General features: G+C 42.8%; 1 protein-coding gene across 2 annotated transcripts in view; it reads right to left on the bottom strand.

The window, feature by feature from the left end:
• LOC144825992 (sodium-coupled monocarboxylate transporter 2-like) overlaps positions 1-17,884 on the bottom strand; it is a 219,457-nt gene that overhangs the window by 48,596 nt on the left and 152,977 nt on the right. For both annotated transcript variants that reach the window (XM_078684210.1, XM_078684211.1), the window contains exons 6-8: positions 11,702-11,842; positions 3,285-3,414; positions 1,763-1,851 (exon numbers count right to left, since the gene is read on the bottom strand). In XM_078684210.1, coding sequence (XP_078540336.1) covers positions 1,763-1,851; positions 3,285-3,414; positions 11,702-11,842 — 360 coding nt within the window. The remainder of the gene's footprint in view (positions 1-1,762; positions 1,852-3,284; positions 3,415-11,701; positions 11,843-17,884) is intronic.

Below are 17,884 nucleotides of genomic sequence, written 5' to 3'. Positions count from 1 at the left end.
ATCTACCGGTGAGTGTCATCATTGTTAGGGCAAGGGGCATAAGGCCCCTACCTGGACTGATTTCGACACCAATGACTTCATCTGCCCGGGACCCAGTGTTATTTTTCGGGGGGGAGCATGCAGACCCCTCCCTGTATCGATTTCGGCCACATTAACCCCCTCACCTGGGGCTCAGCATAATTTATGAGGGGGATACCTGGCCTCCCTACCTGGGCAGATTTTGGCCCAGTGGAACCTAACCTTCCCGGTTAGGGGCCTCGCATAATTTGTCATGGGGAAAAGAACATGCGGCCCCCACCCCAGGCCGATTTCTGCCCCATCCCCGGGGGCCCAGCACAATTTTTATTGGGAGAGGGGCATGTGGCCTCCTTCCGTGGCCACCTTTGGCCCTGGGGACCTCGGCTCCCTGGGCAGGTGCAATAAAAGGTGGGTGCCCTAGTACCCATGCAGAGCACCCACCATACTGTCATTGGGGGGCCTCTGGGGGGACCCCAAGGACCCTGTGGCTCCAGTCGGCTTCATGTGGGCGGGAGCAATAGTTTCATCTGTTTCTCTGCCTGCTTCTGTGCAGGCAGGAAAACAGATGAAAAGCCTGTTCCTAGTGGGAGAGAGATTTTTTGAATCTCCTGCCTGCTTCGAGTGGTATTTGCTCCCGCTTTGCAGGAGTTTTGAAAATGCTCCCATCAAGCGAGAGCAAACACAGGTTTCCTTGCAAGGACCGCTGTAGATAGGGAAACCGATATGTCCAGGAGATGGGCTCCCAGGACATAGCTTGCATACCAGCCCCACTGGATGGGGTCCCGGGGCCATAATGGCTGAGAGAGGGGGGCTGCATGACCACATCCCTTCCAGTGATCTGTCCTGTGGGGTGGACTTCCCAGGGCCTTTCAGGCTTAGAGAGGGAAGTTGTGTGACCCCCCTCCTCACCTTTTTTTGGGTGCCAAAGGTGGGTGTCTCCGGCCCCCCCATGGGGCCTAACGGGTCAGGGTATCCCTACCCTGCCCCCTTATAATATATTTGTTTTACTTCAGGACAGAGGACTAATTGCCCCAGTCCTGTAATGGCTGAAAGCAACATATTTCTCATGTTGCTGACAGCCAATCAGAGCCCTCGCAGGAGTGTGCCTACTGTGGGAGTGATATGGTCCAAGGTCCAATGGTCCTTGGGCCAATCTGAGACTCTATTTGAAATTGGCGCCCCCATGAGAATATCTTGAGGCTCTCATGGAACCAACAGGAAAATTATACAATAATTTTTTACCCTTCATTTCTCAAAAACTACTGAAAGGATTTAGACCAAATTACAAAAAGCACAAGACCAAGATCTAGTTTCCTACCAAAGTTGGCGTAATTCTGTTCAGCAGTTTTTGCTACTGCCCGTCTTGAAGTACTCTATGGAAAATGCATGAGGTTTTTTGCATTTGGGCACTCTCTTTAATCTGTCCCTGCCTGACGAATTACCCTAAAACTTTCCAGGTAGATGAACTTTTTTTCAGAACTTGTTGTGGATATTCGCCAAACAGGGCCAAAGTTATTAGCCAACCATAAAACGCTCTTATATCTAATTACAACATAAAAAAATAAAACAATGCATTTTGACTATTGTGATGTGGCTTTCTTTCAAACGCATGCTCATCACCCTATTTCCAGTTTTAAGTTCATCAAGGTATTGCAGTTCATTAGAGTGCTCCATGTACAAACTAAAATGTGTTTCCTGAGTGACTTGCCTCAAAACTATGAATATATATATATATATAACTTACCTTAATGTTCCACTGAAAGCACATGCCACAAACAGCCCCGGGAGTCCAGGCATATTTGCAAAGATCTCCATAACGAAGTAGGGCATCAGCTAGAAAACAGTTTTAAAATACTTTTTTTATATTCAAGACACAGAATGTATTATAAATGCACATCAGATCTCTCCTCGAACATGGAGAAACGGTGGTCCTGATCCTCCTCAACTTCTCTGCTGCATTCAATATCGTCTCCCCCCACATGCTCATAACAGACTGTGCATCAACATTCAACAAAAGTAGGTGCATCGCCTCTTTCCTCACAGGTTGCACTCAGAGCATTCAACTGCCTCCCTTTAACTCTGAACCCAAGGACATCGTATGCAGCATTTCCCAAGAATATTTCTTTAACCCTACTCTGTTAAACATCTACATGATCCCCCCTTGCAGACATCGTCAGATATCAAGGACTCAACATAATCCCCTACGCAGACAAAGCTCAACTAACCCTCTCACTCACTGAGCATTCCTCCAATGTTGAAAGCAAGTTCCGCCATGCCATGACCAATGTAGCCAACTGGATGCAAGACAACTGCCTTAGACTCAACTCTGACAGAACAGAAGTACTGATCTTCGGAAATAGCACCGCCATTTGGGACCACAGCTAGTGGACAGCAGAAATCAGACCAAAACCCAAACCTACAGATCATACATGCAACCTAGGCATCATCCTCGACAGCAAACTGACCATGAAACGACAAGTCAGCGGAGTCACCTCCTGCTTCCACACTCTTCGCTTGCTCTGCAGAATCTTCAGATGGATCCCAGTCAACACCAGAAAATTTTTCATCCAGGCCCTTTTTAATCAACGCTCTCTATGCAGACATCTCCCATCAGTTCCTTAAAAGGCTCCAGACCATACAGAACGCAGCATCCAGACTCATGTTGGACCTCCCCAAATTGACCCACATCACACCGACCTCAGAAACCTGGCTCCCCATCCAGAATATATTCCAGTTCAAGTTCCTCATGCAAACCTATGAAGCTTTACACAATCAAGGACCGTCCTACATCAACCATCGATTGAACTTCTATCTACCCACAAGGCACCTGTGCACCTCCTCTGTTGCCTTTGTGCACAGTTCCCGCATTTGTCGCACCCACAGTGGGGGTCGCTCCTTCACCTACATTACTGCCAAGGCCTGGAACGACCTGCTCTGCCACCTCCGAACAGCACCGTCCCTGGCAGACTTCAGAAAGAAACTGAAGACTTGGCTTTCAGACTGAGACCTGGCACCATTAGCACCCAGATAACTCTAGGGGTGATAGTAATACGCGATATAACTTCTGATTGATTAAAGATTGGCTATTGTTTCAAATTAGTGCATCTAATCTTATCTTGAAGGCCTTGAAAAAGTAGGTTTCGAATTGGAAAGATAATGATTGAAAATTAATTCTATCACATTTTAAACATGTTTTATGCATTTCATCAAAGACACTTTCATAAAGGGAGTATGGTTTGAAGTCGCTATGAGAAGAGGGCTAGTACCTGATCAGGCGCTGATATAAAACCTGCTGTCCAAGGATCACAGCCTCTGAAATGTGCATACATCACAAGACCGGAAAATACTGCACAGATGAGGATGATCCAGAGCCCTAACAAATTTAGATATAAAGCTCTTAAGGGGAAGGAACAAAGAAAGAAAAATGGGTTAAACGTTGAGATAAAAATGCAAAGAATCAACGGTGTGCATCTTATTGCATTTATGTAGATGTGAATGCAAACAGATATATTATCAGACAAGGCTTGTGCAAAATATGTTTACATGAGCATAAACTTGTGTGAAACCCCTATGATCTTGTTACTCTATGTTCTGTGGATTCTAAACAGGTAACTTTTTCTCACTCACGACTCGGTTCCACCAAACAATGTCTTCATAGGAATATGAAGCAAAACTAAATCTGTGCTGTAAGCATATGCTCTGTGCTAACAACGCTTACCTTGTGACAGAAACTGGAAGGAGAACTTGTAATCTCACAAGAGTTGTTGTATGTGTGTGAATAACTCGCAAATGTTTGCCTCATGAGTAACTGAATCAGGGCAGGCTTGAGCGCTTGTGGCACCCAGTGTGACAATGTTTGGCGGCGCCCCCAATTGACCTCCTTCTCCATGGATTCCCTCATTGCCACCCTTTATAGTGCCCTTCAAGTCTCCACAAACACTCTCATGCATTTCTTTTCTTTTATGGCCCCACTCATGCCAGTGTAAGAAATTAGAGATTTACATCACATAGAGACAATGAATCATAAGCGAGTAAATCGGTGTACAGGAAATGTTAAATCAGACAGAGGACTACAAGGTGTAGGAGTCACAAGGCATCTGATCTGGTAGACAGTATAGTTTAATAGTGCTTGGCCTGCAGGAGCACAAACTCAGAATTTAAAATGTGGCAGCCCGGCTAGGGGATGGCTTTTCTAATAAGAATTGATTTCCACTCAAGTGAACCCTTTTTGCAACATTAGGGTAATGAAATAATGGAGGAAAATATCATAACCTCTAATATATACCTTGCAGTTTGCATGCAGCTCCTTGATGATAGTTAATAGCTCATTGTTCTAGATTAGGATTTAGATTTATGAACTGCACATAACAATAGAAGCTGACTGACAGAAGCAGTAACACACTGACTATTTACATTGTATGCACTTTGTGATCTGCATGGTGCATTGCTTTGAAGCAGGCATTTTAACCTCCTACTTTATGATGAGTCAAAACCCCGATCTCTCTGCAACAGGTCCATCAATCGCCATAATAATAATAACAATAATTATCAGAGTTATTTTGACATTTTTATGATTGCCTGAAATTTGCTGGAGGTAAGGAACAGCAGCAAGTGCTTTTATCACCATATTGTACCTTAAAACACAACATCTACGGTCAAAGTCAGCGCTTGGTGTAGTGGCACTGATCACACCAGCCTAGAGCCAGTCTTGAGCTGAACATTGGATGGTTGGAAGGAAAAGCTATGGCATAATATTGACCTGTGAGCAGATGCTGAAACTAGGGTAACCAAAAACATGGTAATATGTGTGCCTGCTTGCATGTGTTTGTGTGTCATGATAGAGATACAACAAAAAGGTAGACATAAAACACATAGGATTCTACAATCCCTGTAGTAAAAGCTTATCTTTAATATCTTTATAATCAGCAAATTGTGACGCACTCAGTCGCTAATTATGAAGAAATCATGTCAGAAGTCAACTGTTGTTACTGATGAATTCTGACATTCGACAAACAGTGACAGTCTTCTGCTCTATGTGTTATTTGTACAATGACAACCTGAAAGGGGAGATTTATGGCACATGTTTTTTACACTCCTAGGGGAGTTATAGAAAAGATAAATCTTTCTGTCTGTTTTCACTTTGCATTCTTTTTAAATTATTATCTCCTAATCGCAATTAGGACATGGGTATTCCTAATGTAGGAAGTACTTCTATTCCCAAATAGTGATTGCTAGTAGGCTGCAAATTGACCTACCTCCTGAATATTAAGGAGGTAGGTCACAATGTGCTACCTAATTGGAATCACAGCTATCACTGAGGTCAGCAGACCATCATGCCTGTGATTGTTTTTTAATAGAACAATCTTTTTTTAACCCACTGCATTTTCCTTAAAAGAAAGCAGGATGTGTTTAAAAAGAAAAAAATTAACTTTGAAGTTATATTATTTAAGATTAAGCAGTGGCTCATGGGACCACTTCCTGCGCTTCATAAAAAATATTAGCATTCTTAAAGAGGAAAGGGTACCACTTCCTATTTGAGAATTAGATACCACCTGTTGGAAATGGGATTCCTGGTTGGCTGAGGAAAGCCCCTAAGCTAGGCAAGAACCACCACTCTAGTCATGGTAAGCTTAGATACATACTAAAAGATAACCTGTGCTCATCCTCTGGTAGCTTGGCACAGAACAGTCAGGCTTATCTAAAGAGGCAGTGTGTAAAGTGTTTGTGCAACACACTCACACAGTAACACAAGGAATACACCACAAAAAGACCCCACACAGGTTTATAAAAATAGATTAATATATTATAAACAAAACAAGAGCAAAGCAACAAAAATCCAATGTAATGAAGTTCATATGTTGAATTTTAATAGAATAAATGCAATAAAATGCTTAGAAGAAAGTAGCTCTGAAAAGGTTAGTGTAGGTAGCGCTGTTTAGAGGAGAGAGCATATGCACTTTAGCACTGGTCAGCATTGGAAAAGTGCCCAGAGTCACAAAACCAACAAAATGGTCATAAAAAGAGAAGGAAGAAGCCAAAAAGTTTGGGGTGACCCTTAAGACAGGGCCATTTACCAACATCACCTGTTTTATACTGGTGGTAAAGTCTGTTTTGCAACCAGAATTTAGGCGCGAATGAGTGATACAAACCATACTGATTTGGTATTTGTAAGGGACGCCCACAACAAGCCCCCTCCAAATACTGAATTTTAAATGCGAATTGCAATTCCGTAACAAGTTACTGAATCAAATTTTGCATTTTGTACATTTAAAAATGTATTTTTTCTGTGAATAAGGCTATTTGCAACCACAAATATGCTTTGTACATCTGGCCTTAGTTACTACGCACAGTAGGATGACAGAGTTAATTTTTTTGTAGATGCTGCAGCAAGTCTCGAAAGTCTTGACAGAGCCAGTGTTATCCTGTCATATTTTCTATTATGTTATTAATTATGCGGTGAGTGTCATCTATAATATTGCTGGAGTAAGGATAATATGTAAAACATTTAAGCAAATGTCCGTGCCGCAATTATGCAAACACTTTAAGAGGAATAAACATCTCACAGAATGGTGAGGTTCAACAAGCAACTATGGTCAGTTGCCACATGGCTTGTGGTGTAATAATTTGTAATTACCCTTGGTAACAGAGATCATGATTTGGAGTTTGGTTGATTGGGTACTCCATCACAAATGAGACAGATATCCTGTCTGCCGTATTAATAGTGCCATAGGATACAATGTATCCTATGACGTTTATGAGTTGTCCATCTACCAAACTCTTAATCAGGCCCACAATCTGTAACACATTTAATGAGATACATGTTCCTCATTACTGCAGAGTACTCCATAGTTGATAGTAAGGAACAGCTCTTTCTATACTATAAATGCAGTTTCGCTCATTGGTTGGTAAAAAAGGGCCTCTTATGCCATGAGTGGCTATCATTGCGGGGATATCACAAAGCATGTGGTGGTCATCATAATGCTAAGAATGGTATAATTATGTACCCAATTAATCTCCATTTGCCATTGTATGGGGGTCACAAGCCGGAAAGACACATCTTTACCAATATCGAGTGCCAATATGTCAAATACTGAGATAAGAAATATAGATGATGCATGTGTGCTATTGAGAAGCTAACACTTGTGTCTCAGAATGAGTGTGCTTTGCTAAATTGTCATCGTAGGATGGCAATGTTTATAAAAAAATCGTGCTCTACTGCCATGTTCTAATGCTCGGGGATTCATATTGACTGAGTGGATGTGCAGCATCCTGACAGAGACCTTCTGTGGGCAGCCTTAGAAGAATTCATGCTTTAATTTAAATACGTCTTTTCTTTTGTTCCCACTTCCCTTACCGTCATTTAGCATTTCATTGTCTCACCCTTGATTGCAGTCGTGATTCAAAGGCCAGAGAGTGTTGTGGGTCCATGTTGCTACTCTGACAACCACACCACACATAGAAAATGCATGCCCACTATGTCGTCAGGTACTCAGTGTGTACCCCTGACAACGACTCCCACAGACAAGCAAGCATGCACACTCTCGCCATGCACCACATCCGTAAACTCCTGTGCATGCACAAACACACAGAAAAACACTCATACACACCAGGCACACATATAACCTCAATTATACACACATGCATACACGTGGACACATTCACACAATAGTGCCTAACTTTACCCTTCATGTAAATGAGTGATAGTAGTTTCAATGATTGTATTAGAACAGGAACAAACGGATGGTATGGATTTTATGCATTAATCACACATATGACACGGATTATAGTATATGTAATTGTCATCCACCCTTCGTTTTCTTGGAAAACACATATGGTGATGATTAGGTATATTGTTACTACTTTGTATGCATATTTGAAAATACATTGATCATGAAATTCCATAATTAGCTGTGGCTCGATTTTTCCCCCTGATAGGGACACGTTTTCAATGTAGTATGGAGAATATGACAACAACATATTTTTAAAGTTGTGTTATATTGTTTATTGCTTTCAGCTCTGTAAAAACTCTTTTTGACAGGTGTGAACAAGTTGGTGAAAATTTATAAATTAAGAAGGTCACATGGAATATCGCATTGGGAACATTCTTTTTTAAATCATTTGAAGGAGGATGGTTAACCTTATATGAATGTTTAACTATTAGTGCATCTTCTATTTTTGGTTAATTAGAAAGATTAAAGCTCAGGAAAACCAACTTTTGGAGATGGCCACATCAATTTACAAGGCAACATTTTGGTTGGTGCGGTTAAAATCCAGTAGTTTTTCAGTGGTAGTTGTTTTGTCTGGTGCCTGAAGACTATCTGAGGGTCTCTGAAATATTGTAATGGTTTTCAGGGCTTATTAGAGGTGCCTATAGGCCCAATATGGATCAATAAGGGCCAACTAAGGGAGTGTAAGGGCCATCGGTGGGTACGCTAGGGAATACTGAGGTCCTCCAATGGCAATGCTAGAAGTTTCTAGCCCAACCACTCCATGAGTCTCTGACTGTGGGTCTGTGTGGGTAAATAATGGCAAGTTGAGGGTCTCTGATGAAGTGCTGATGGTCGCTAAGGGAAAACCGGGGATGATTAAGGGCAAGTTGATAGAATCTAAAACCAAACAGAGGGTCTCATGAGTCCCGTCAGTGCTCTTTAATCATCCACTGGGGATTTGTAAAGGTGGACCAATAGTCGAATGGACAGATAAGGAAGGTAGGCTGAGGGCCTGTGAAGTTTGTCTAAGAACAAGCTGAGATTACTCAAAGATGGGCAGAAGGTTGACTTGGAGTAGTTATTGATCAATTGAGTTGACAGAATGATCATTTCAGAGAACTTGCTTGCAATGTCTAAAGGTATGCTGAGAGATACTGAGGGACAGCTAGGGGTGTCTGAATGAGGGTGGGTGAGCTGATTGTTTGAGGGCTCATTTTTGGGGATATTTATTGATCAAATTGGTTGTCTGAGTACTAGCTGAACATCTTTAAGGGGCTGCTGCCTGTGTCTCAAGGAAAACTGAGAGATTCAGTGGACATGTGGTAGGGTCTACTGACTGTCGAAAGAGGGCCTGTTGATTTGAAGGTCAGATGAGTCTTTTAGGTCATATTGGTGATCTCTACAAGCTTTTCCAGAATGTCTAGGGTGGCAAAGAAGGCATTGAAGTTGGCCAGCAATGTTCTGGATGAAGATAAAGGATATCAGTGCATGATGCAGGTGGTGTTCTCATTGATGATAAGGGATCTCTGAAGATCTTCTGAAAGTGTCAGAGACATGCCAAAGTTTAACAGATTTCGGAATATCTATGTGTGTCTATTGTATCAAAACACGTCTCTGAGCTTAAGTGCCATGGAATATTGAAGAATCTGCTAAGTGTGTTTGGTAGTTATGGGCCTCAGATGGTGACACAACTGTGTCTGGGGGCTATCTCGGGGTAACTGACAGCTAGGAGGACCAGGACAGGGTGTTTGAAGCATGGCTGTTCTAAGACAGCAGCTAGGTCATTTTTGCCAATGCTGGAGCCTTTTATGGACCAAGGTAAATGACTAATTACTATTTTCAGATTCAGCACAGCAACTGGAGATTAAAATATATGACTCCAGCCCTTCTCTGGTTCTCGGTCTGTGTTGAAAAAAAACGTGTCATAAATCAACAAATGTTGCTCAGACATAGGCTTTCAGTTTCTCTTTCATGTGGAAGCCCTTTGCCAGGGACGCTACTCCTCTGAGGTATGTTTCTATTTGATAAAATGTAATTTGATATATTTTAGCACTGAACTAATTCGGGGGGGAGGGGGGTCAGCAAGAGAGCTTCAGAAAATTAGTTCTGTATTTTAATTTGGATTTGTGTGCAATATAAAGTCTCCAGTGCATCCCTTTACTTCTGATTTTTATAATCTGATTACATATTTTATCTGTTTTAAAGGGCTGATGAACAAGTAGATATTGTTCATTTACATGGCATCACGAGCAATTTAGGTGTGAGAATCCCGATTCTTTAAATACGATGTTGTTCTAGCTTTCTCCCTCCTAAAATGTCCTCAACATCAATGCAACTTGATATCCTAATTTCCTTCACAGTGATCATACGGTTCCTAGATAATGAGACACATATGAGAGCTATACCTCTGTAGTGAAACCCTGTCCTGTTTAGATTTGAGTCCAGCAACTTTTGGTCTATTTCAAAAAGCACACACAAAATAACTGGTTATGGGGCACAATTCCACTTGCCAAGTGGCCACAATCCATATGCGAAACTTTCAGCCATGTGTGGCTTTATTTTAGTCAACATTTTTTTATAAACGTAGATTTTTTAGGTCATTAGTTATAATGACAAAAGTGACTGAACTGACCTGAATGCAGAAGCATTTGAAAAATAATCAGGACTGAGCAGGTAAGTGGCATGGTATTTCCGTGTCTTTGCAGGATCTTCTCTACAAAGGTAATTGCCTCATGGGAACATATCAATGTGTTTATGTGTGTACTGGGCTTTTTGCCATGATGCCAGAGTCCATGTGTATTAGGACCAGAGTAAATCTACTTGTGTAGCAAAGACACCTGTTTTAGTGGGAATAAGAGAACTACATAGCAGCGTTTGCATTAAATTCGCCCTTCTTCTCTGGTGATGCTTTTTCTGTAGTTGTTAGTTTGAGAACTGTTTTATCATTTCTTGTCATTGGATAACGTGGCAATGTCATAATATCTCCTCATTTGCTTGTGTATGCATTTAATCCTGATAATCAAATATAGGCCATTGTTGGAGAGGACTGTTTTACTCTAAAGAGCAACTGCTAGCAGAGAAAGCTATTTATATAGTTTGAAATGTTAGGTTCATGCCCGGTACAATGTAGCAAGGTGTGTGCATTGTGGCACCATGAAATGGCTCAAAATTAGAAGAATAGAGGCAACTAAATGTTGATTTATGAGTGAATGGGAATCACTCCAGCACCATACATTGTATGTATCAGAATTGTATCTGTCTCATTAATAGATAGTTATGGTTATAAAGAAGGATCTTTCAAACAGATGGCCATATTGTTTTAGAAAAGAGGTGTCTAGCCAGATCAGATCCTCGATAAAGATACCAGTGAATTTAGCGGCTGGTCCTTTTTCTTGCCAAACAAGTAGAACATGTAAAAATGTTGGCTGCCATGTGTGGTCTGTTCTTATAAAAAAGCTTTGGAAGAACTTGAACCCATATGCCATCAGGTGCTAATATTCACTAAGTCATCCTTAGGAGATCCACAGTGTGTCCTCAGACGCTTCCAGCAGGCCCTTGAAAGAATCTTTGACACACTCGGAGACCCTCCACCAGATCTCATATCGTGTCTCCGGACATACCCATATGAACTTTAGAGAGCATCATCCAGTGTTCAGATACTCCCATTTCACTAGGTCCTAATACCCCATCCCAGATCCAGTCCTCAACTGACCAATTATGTCCTGGACTTCAGTGGATTGAGATGACGACTGCCCCCGAGTCCCCTTCTACCTGCCTTTAATTAAAGTACATTGTTCTATAGCATTTTCAATTGTTGGGATTTTTTGTGATGCTATACAGCAATTACACTGCGCAAAAATCCAAATTCTAAAATCCACATATGTGTATTTGAGCATTTGATGACTGCTTATACAGCTATTAAATTTCAATTCAAATATCAGTGTTGTTTTACCACATTGTACTGGTTTACTCACAATTTAGCATGCAGTTCTGATTTGCAAGATATGCATCTCTGTATTGTTGATTGGTTGACTCCATAGATACCTAACCACGTAAATGTGCCTCCTACCGCAATTGTCCAAAATGTATGTCTTCTCAATGGATCTGTATCAAAGCTGAAATATTTTAAATGAGAGAAATATTAATAAAATAATTTCCAAGTTGCCACACATGATCTCTTTTAAAGCACTATCATTTTAGTTACATGTCTGCTGAATGCTTTTACTACAATCGCAAATTCAGATGTGTTAGTTATTTACCTGTATTGTTCTGCAGGATTGTGGTTTTAGTTTACTTTCACTTGGCAACATAATGAAAACAATGTTAATTCAATAACAAACTGGATGCAATTAGCATCTTTGCTGCACACATTTTTCAGTCTGCTAAAGTTCCCGACTTGGAGAAATTGGGTTATTGGTTTACTGGGGTGTGAGCCCTGGTCACACAGCAACCATAATCCTAGTCAGGGTAAGGCTACAAGCATACTCTAAATTAACCTGTAAGTATTTGTGCAACATTTCAAACACTAAAACAGTTGAAAAAAGCACACATAATGATCCCACACTAGGGGGCATATTACCAAGGGCCTTATCGCCGCTTTAGCGGGAATTTTTCACACTAAAGCGGCGATAATTTTATCGCCCTATTACCTAGCTGTCGCTAACACCAGTTAGCGACAGCTAGTAGGAGATAGCGAGCTTCTGGGGGCCCACTTTGCATGGCAGCGATATATATTGCTAATGACATGCAAAGTGGGCGTGCCAAGATGTTAGCGACTGGAAACAGTCTCTAACATCGCTAACTCCTATTACCAACTTTTGGAAATAATCGCGCTAAGCGCGATTATCTCCAAAAGCTAACACCTGCCCAGAGCAGTTCTTAGCCAAGTTATCCAATGGTAGGTGGATAACATGGCTAAGAGCATTGTCACGATAATGATGAATATCGCTGACTTTTCAGCGATATTCATGCATTTCCCACGATTTTTACCGCTTTTGAGATAAACCTTGATAATATCAAGGTATCTCAGCGGTAAAAATCGTCGGAGCGCGGCGATATTATTATACCCGCTAACCAAGCTTAGCGATAATTATCGCTATTGCTTGGTAATATGCCCCTAGGTTTGTAGAATAGATCTGAAATTAATAAATAAAACAAGACCAAAACAACAAAATCAGTAGAACCTGAGGTATACATTTTTAAATAATAAACTAAAAAATAGCTCCTAAAAGCATAAAGTACCAACTGTGGCTAACTGGTCGCGCTGGACCAGGTCAAAACTAATAGATGAGACTTACCAGGATGGACCGAACGTTAGATAAATGATCCAGAGTTGTCCAGCTGAAGGCTTACCTTCTCAAGTTTTGTGTCAAATGTCCTGTTCATATTAGAGATGGTCGCAGGGAGCAAGGAGAGCACTGTGTGTGGTGATGGCGAGAAGCAGATCGTGTGTCACGGAAAGGTGGGATGGTGCTTCGTGTTGACAGTCCAACTGCGATCGATGCTTGCTGCTCAAAGAAACGGGTTGGCAGTGGCTCACACTGAAATTTTGTGTGAGCGATGCAGTTCCGGTGCAAACTGGCCCATTCGGGGTAACAAAGAGCCCAAAAGCTTGATTTCAAGAGCATGTGAGCCACACTACGGGTCCAGGACCTGAAATGGCACCTCTTGGGGGTCAGTAACTTGCTGCAGCTGGATCCATGAGCTGGTTGTGGAAAACTCTTATGTCTCTGAGGCTCAGAACAGGAGACCAGTAGACTAACCCTTTGAGTCACAGGGCTCCTCGGTTCAAGATGAAGTTGCAGGTCCAGTTCCTCTTCCCCAGCAGAGTGGCAGTCCTTGTAGCAGCACAGCAGTCCTTCTTCCTGGCAGAGAATCCACGGGTCCAGCAGTGTTTTGAAGAATAGTGCCTGAGGTACTTCTTTTATACCTTGGTACACTGGCTCTGGGAGAAGCTTCTCGACCCTCGCTTTGAAGTGTACAGAATTTCCTGCCTCTCCTGCCCTGGCTCCAAGCAGGCTGCAGTGAAAATTGTGTGAAGTGAGAGCACAGTGTCTTCAGGTGTACGTAGGGCAGTGCGCAGCTCCGCCCCCCCATCCGGCCAGCCGATGGCCCATTCAGGCACGCCTAATACCTCTGTTGTGTTACTGTCTAGGAGGAATTCACATAGACTGTCAGATACACCTACTAATGTAACACAAGAGTCTACAGGCACAAATGTGATAAGGGTTGAAAAATGGCAACTTTCTAAAAGTGACATTTTCTAAATTGAGATGAAAAATCAGACTTTTCCCTTAAAGAGGGTTTATTATTGCTATTACATAGGCACCAAACTTGAAATAGCTACTAGCTCCCAATTGGAATTTACAGCTTATTAATTGCAGTAGGTAATCCTCAATGTTATCCTTGGGAGGGGTAATCCTCAAATCAGTAAAAAACTAATTTAGGAGTTTTTCATTATCAGGACAAGTAAAACTTTATAAGTACACGTCCAACCTATTAATTACACCACACCCAGCCCTACAGGCTTGAGAGGGCCTAACTTAGGGGTGATGCTTATTTAATAAAAGAGCAGTTTAACTCCTTCCATGCTTTTGATGGAACCACTCCGTCAGGAGCCACGGGTGGCGTGTGCTCATGACGGAGTGGTTCCGTCACGCCACGGCCACTGCGCCCATGCGGCACGGATTCCCCGCCTGTGCTGGGTAATTAGTGAGTGGGTGGAGCCGTGACGGAACCACTCCGTCAAAATCACAGCGTGCCCGTGGCTCGTGATGGAGTGGTTCCGTCACAAGCATGACTGCGCCGTGCGACCCCCCTCCCCCCAGCACCGAAGCCGAATTACTGCCACGGCCGAGGGGTTAAGACTTTGCGAGGGGGTTTAATGCCAAATCAACAGGACAGTTCAAGCTGCGGTTGCAGGCCTGGGACATGTTTTAAGCGGCTACAGAAGTGAGTGGCACAATAAGCGGTACAGGCCTAATAGTCACACAATTGATGGACATATGCAGAACAAATCAAAATATGCATTCACAGTCAAGAGATCTGTGTTAAATCCATCAATATTTTGCTCACCATGCCTCCCCAGTTTAGACCTGGCCATATGCAAATCAGTCTTTACCCTGTGCCTCATGGGAACAGTCCACCTCGAAGTGCCCTGGGTACGCCCAGACATAGGTCCCAGGCTCACTGCGCTACTGGAGTCAAGCTATCCTGGCTGATGAGGGGTGAAACCCTGAAACCGGTCCTATGATGCTTGTTTTCAGTCCAGGGAGGACCTGGCCTGGCAGTTCGAGCTGGGCTGTTCCCATTGGGTGCAGGGTCAAGACTGATTTGCATATGGCTGGGTCCAAACTGGAATGGCTTGGTGAGCACAAAAACCACAGATGAAGGCCCAGATATCTTGACTGGGGTGAATGCATGACAGTGTTCTGCATTCTGTCCACCAATTGTTCTTTTTGCATTTGTCACCCTGAGTGGGACGGGTATGCCCAGACGTGGGTCCCGTGCTCTCCAGGTCACTGAAGTCAAGCTATCCTGGCTGATGAGGGGTGAAACCCTAAAACCGGTCCTAAGATGCTTGTTTCCACTCCAGAAAGGACTTGGCCAGCAGTTCCGGCTGGACTTTTCCCATTGGACGCTGGGTCAAGACTGATTTGCATATGGCTGGGTCCAAACTTGAATGGCATTATGAGCAAAAAAACAATGGATTTAGGCCTAGATCTCTATACTGGGGTGCATGTACGACATTATTCTGCATTCTGTCCATCAATTGTTCTTTTTGCAGGCCCAATAGTAGCATTCAATTTAACGGCCTTGGGTATATGGTATACCTCTCTCGAAGGAACTTACCTAATCAATTAAATATGCCAATTTAACAATGTTTAGGAAGAGAGCACAAGCACTTTAGCACTGGTTAGCTGTGGTAGAGTGCCCAGAGCCCTAAAGCCAACAAAAACGAATTCAGCAAAAAGTGGAGGGCAAAGGCAAAAAGTCTGGGCATGACCCTGAATAGAGGGCCAATCCAACACACCCCAGCGCACACAATCACAACAATGATGGATATCTTACTGTATAAATGACATCAACCCATTTTAAACTCCACATTTGGTTTCAAGATAGAATCACCTGCTTTTGTGTGTTTAACCTCTAATCCCACTTTAAGGCATGAGCTGTATATTACACTGAGGAGCACCAGCAGCACTACAGCTACTAAAGATACCTCGTGTTACAAGGATAAATCTCAAACCCTGATCCTCTGGACGTTTCTGAGTTATCCTACACTACTGATGTCTTATGACCAGTAAACAATGCCAATCCTTCTGGATTTCCCTGTATTGTCCTCCACCACTGATGTGATAACTCCATCAAACCAGTGCGATGTTTATGTTATTTCTGGGTCTGTGTCTCCACCTCACCTATGCTTTACTTTCAAACCACAAAGCCATCAGACCTAATTCTGATGTGGTTTACGTATTATTATATTGGGTTAAATAGCTTTCAGCAGTATTCATTTCACACACAAAGAACTCTCCACAGAATAAAAACATGCAAAGGTGAGCACACAACACAGTGCAGTCTGCAAATATATTCAAAGAAACATGACTAAAATGTTATTGAAGAATCCACTGATTGCAGTTAACTCATTTAGGACCTCAACAGTCACTTTTAAGTTCTACCAAGGCCCCATCTCAAGTCTTTCCCCACCAAGTCTTCCAGAGTGGCTGTTTCATTTTCTGTAAATTTAATTTCCTACCAGTTTCTTTTCAGTTATTCTCTATGACACCATGTTCCTTCCAAATAATTAATGCAACAGTGAAAAAAATGTCTTTACATCTTGTTAACCAAACTGTCCTCATCACACAGCAGGAGAGATATTACTGTCAATGACTAACGCTTTTAAAAATTGGGGTCTCTTGTTGGCAGAGGTATAAACCTTTGTACAAGTAAGGACCCTTGTTTCTAGTCAGGGTAAGGGAGTTACACACTTTAGGTAATCCCAGTGTATCCCAAAGGCAATGAGTAAAGTAGTTGTACCCAAACACACAGTACAAAGTGAAAACATCACAAATGGATGCTACACCAGTTTGGAAAAATAAAGAATCTTTGTCTAAACTAAACAAGACCAAAACAACAAAAATACAACATACATGTATTAAAATATGACTTTTAAAACAGTTACTTTAAAAATAGCACTTGTAGAAACAAATAGCTCCACCTGGAGGCGATTACAAAGTTGGGACAACCATAAATGCAAAGTAAGGCGCCTATCGCAAGGTGCGCAGTGTTGGTCACAGAGTCACACGGACCCCCCCAAACAACAGTATCTTGAAAACAAAGTCAGCAGACGATGCACGCTGTCGTGGAGGTGAGGCGTTGGAGCTGAGGGGAGGGCAGTTCCTGGTTGCCACAGGGGAGGCGAGGCATTAAGTCCGTCAGGAGGCAAAGTGCCGAATCCAGGACAGGGGAAGTTAGGTGGCACCAGCGGTGATGTGATGCGACGTTGAAGAGTTTGTGAAGTCACTCTCATTGGTTATCAGCTCTGTGGTAACAGGATGCAGGCGCTGGCAGTGACGACATCAGAGCGAGTGCTGGCATCGGGATGCAGGTAACTGCAGGCGTCCGCAGGCATCAAAGGGTGTCAGAGCTGCGATGCAGGCCCTTCACGAGCAGTGTCCCCGGCCTTGGTGCAGCCCACGGCAGAACTGGTGGCATCGGTAATGGCGTATGAGTTGTTATTCTTGCTTTGCAGTACCACAACATAATTTTAAGGGCTCAGGTACTGGAATTGGTACCCTTTGAATGCAAGAGTCACAGAGGAGTCCAGGTGCTGGTCAGTGGGTTGCAGGTGAAGTCTTTGTGGCCCTGAGACTTTGGAACAGGAGGCCAGCACACACAAGCCCTTGCAGAGTCTTTTTCAAGCAGGTACACAGCAAAGTTCCAGTCTTTGTCCTCCTTTTCTTGGCAAAAGAAGCAACTGCAGGCCAACCCAACTAAGCACACACAGCAAAGGGGCAGTACTCCTCCTTACAGCGCTCCAGCTCTTCTCCTTGGCTGAGGTTCTTCTAGAATCCAGAAGTGATCTAATTTTCTGGGGTGTAAGGTCCAATACTTATACCCCATTTTTTCTTTGTGGCAAAGGTCATTCAGCCCAGACC

Source organism: Lissotriton helveticus, chromosome 3_2 (assembly GCF_964261635.1).
Source record: "Lissotriton helveticus chromosome 3_2, aLisHel1.1, whole genome shotgun sequence".
In the NCBI taxonomy this organism is placed as follows: domain Eukaryota; kingdom Metazoa; phylum Chordata; class Amphibia; order Caudata; family Salamandridae; genus Lissotriton; species Lissotriton helveticus.
This window is presented reverse-complemented; position numbering and strand designations above follow the sequence as displayed.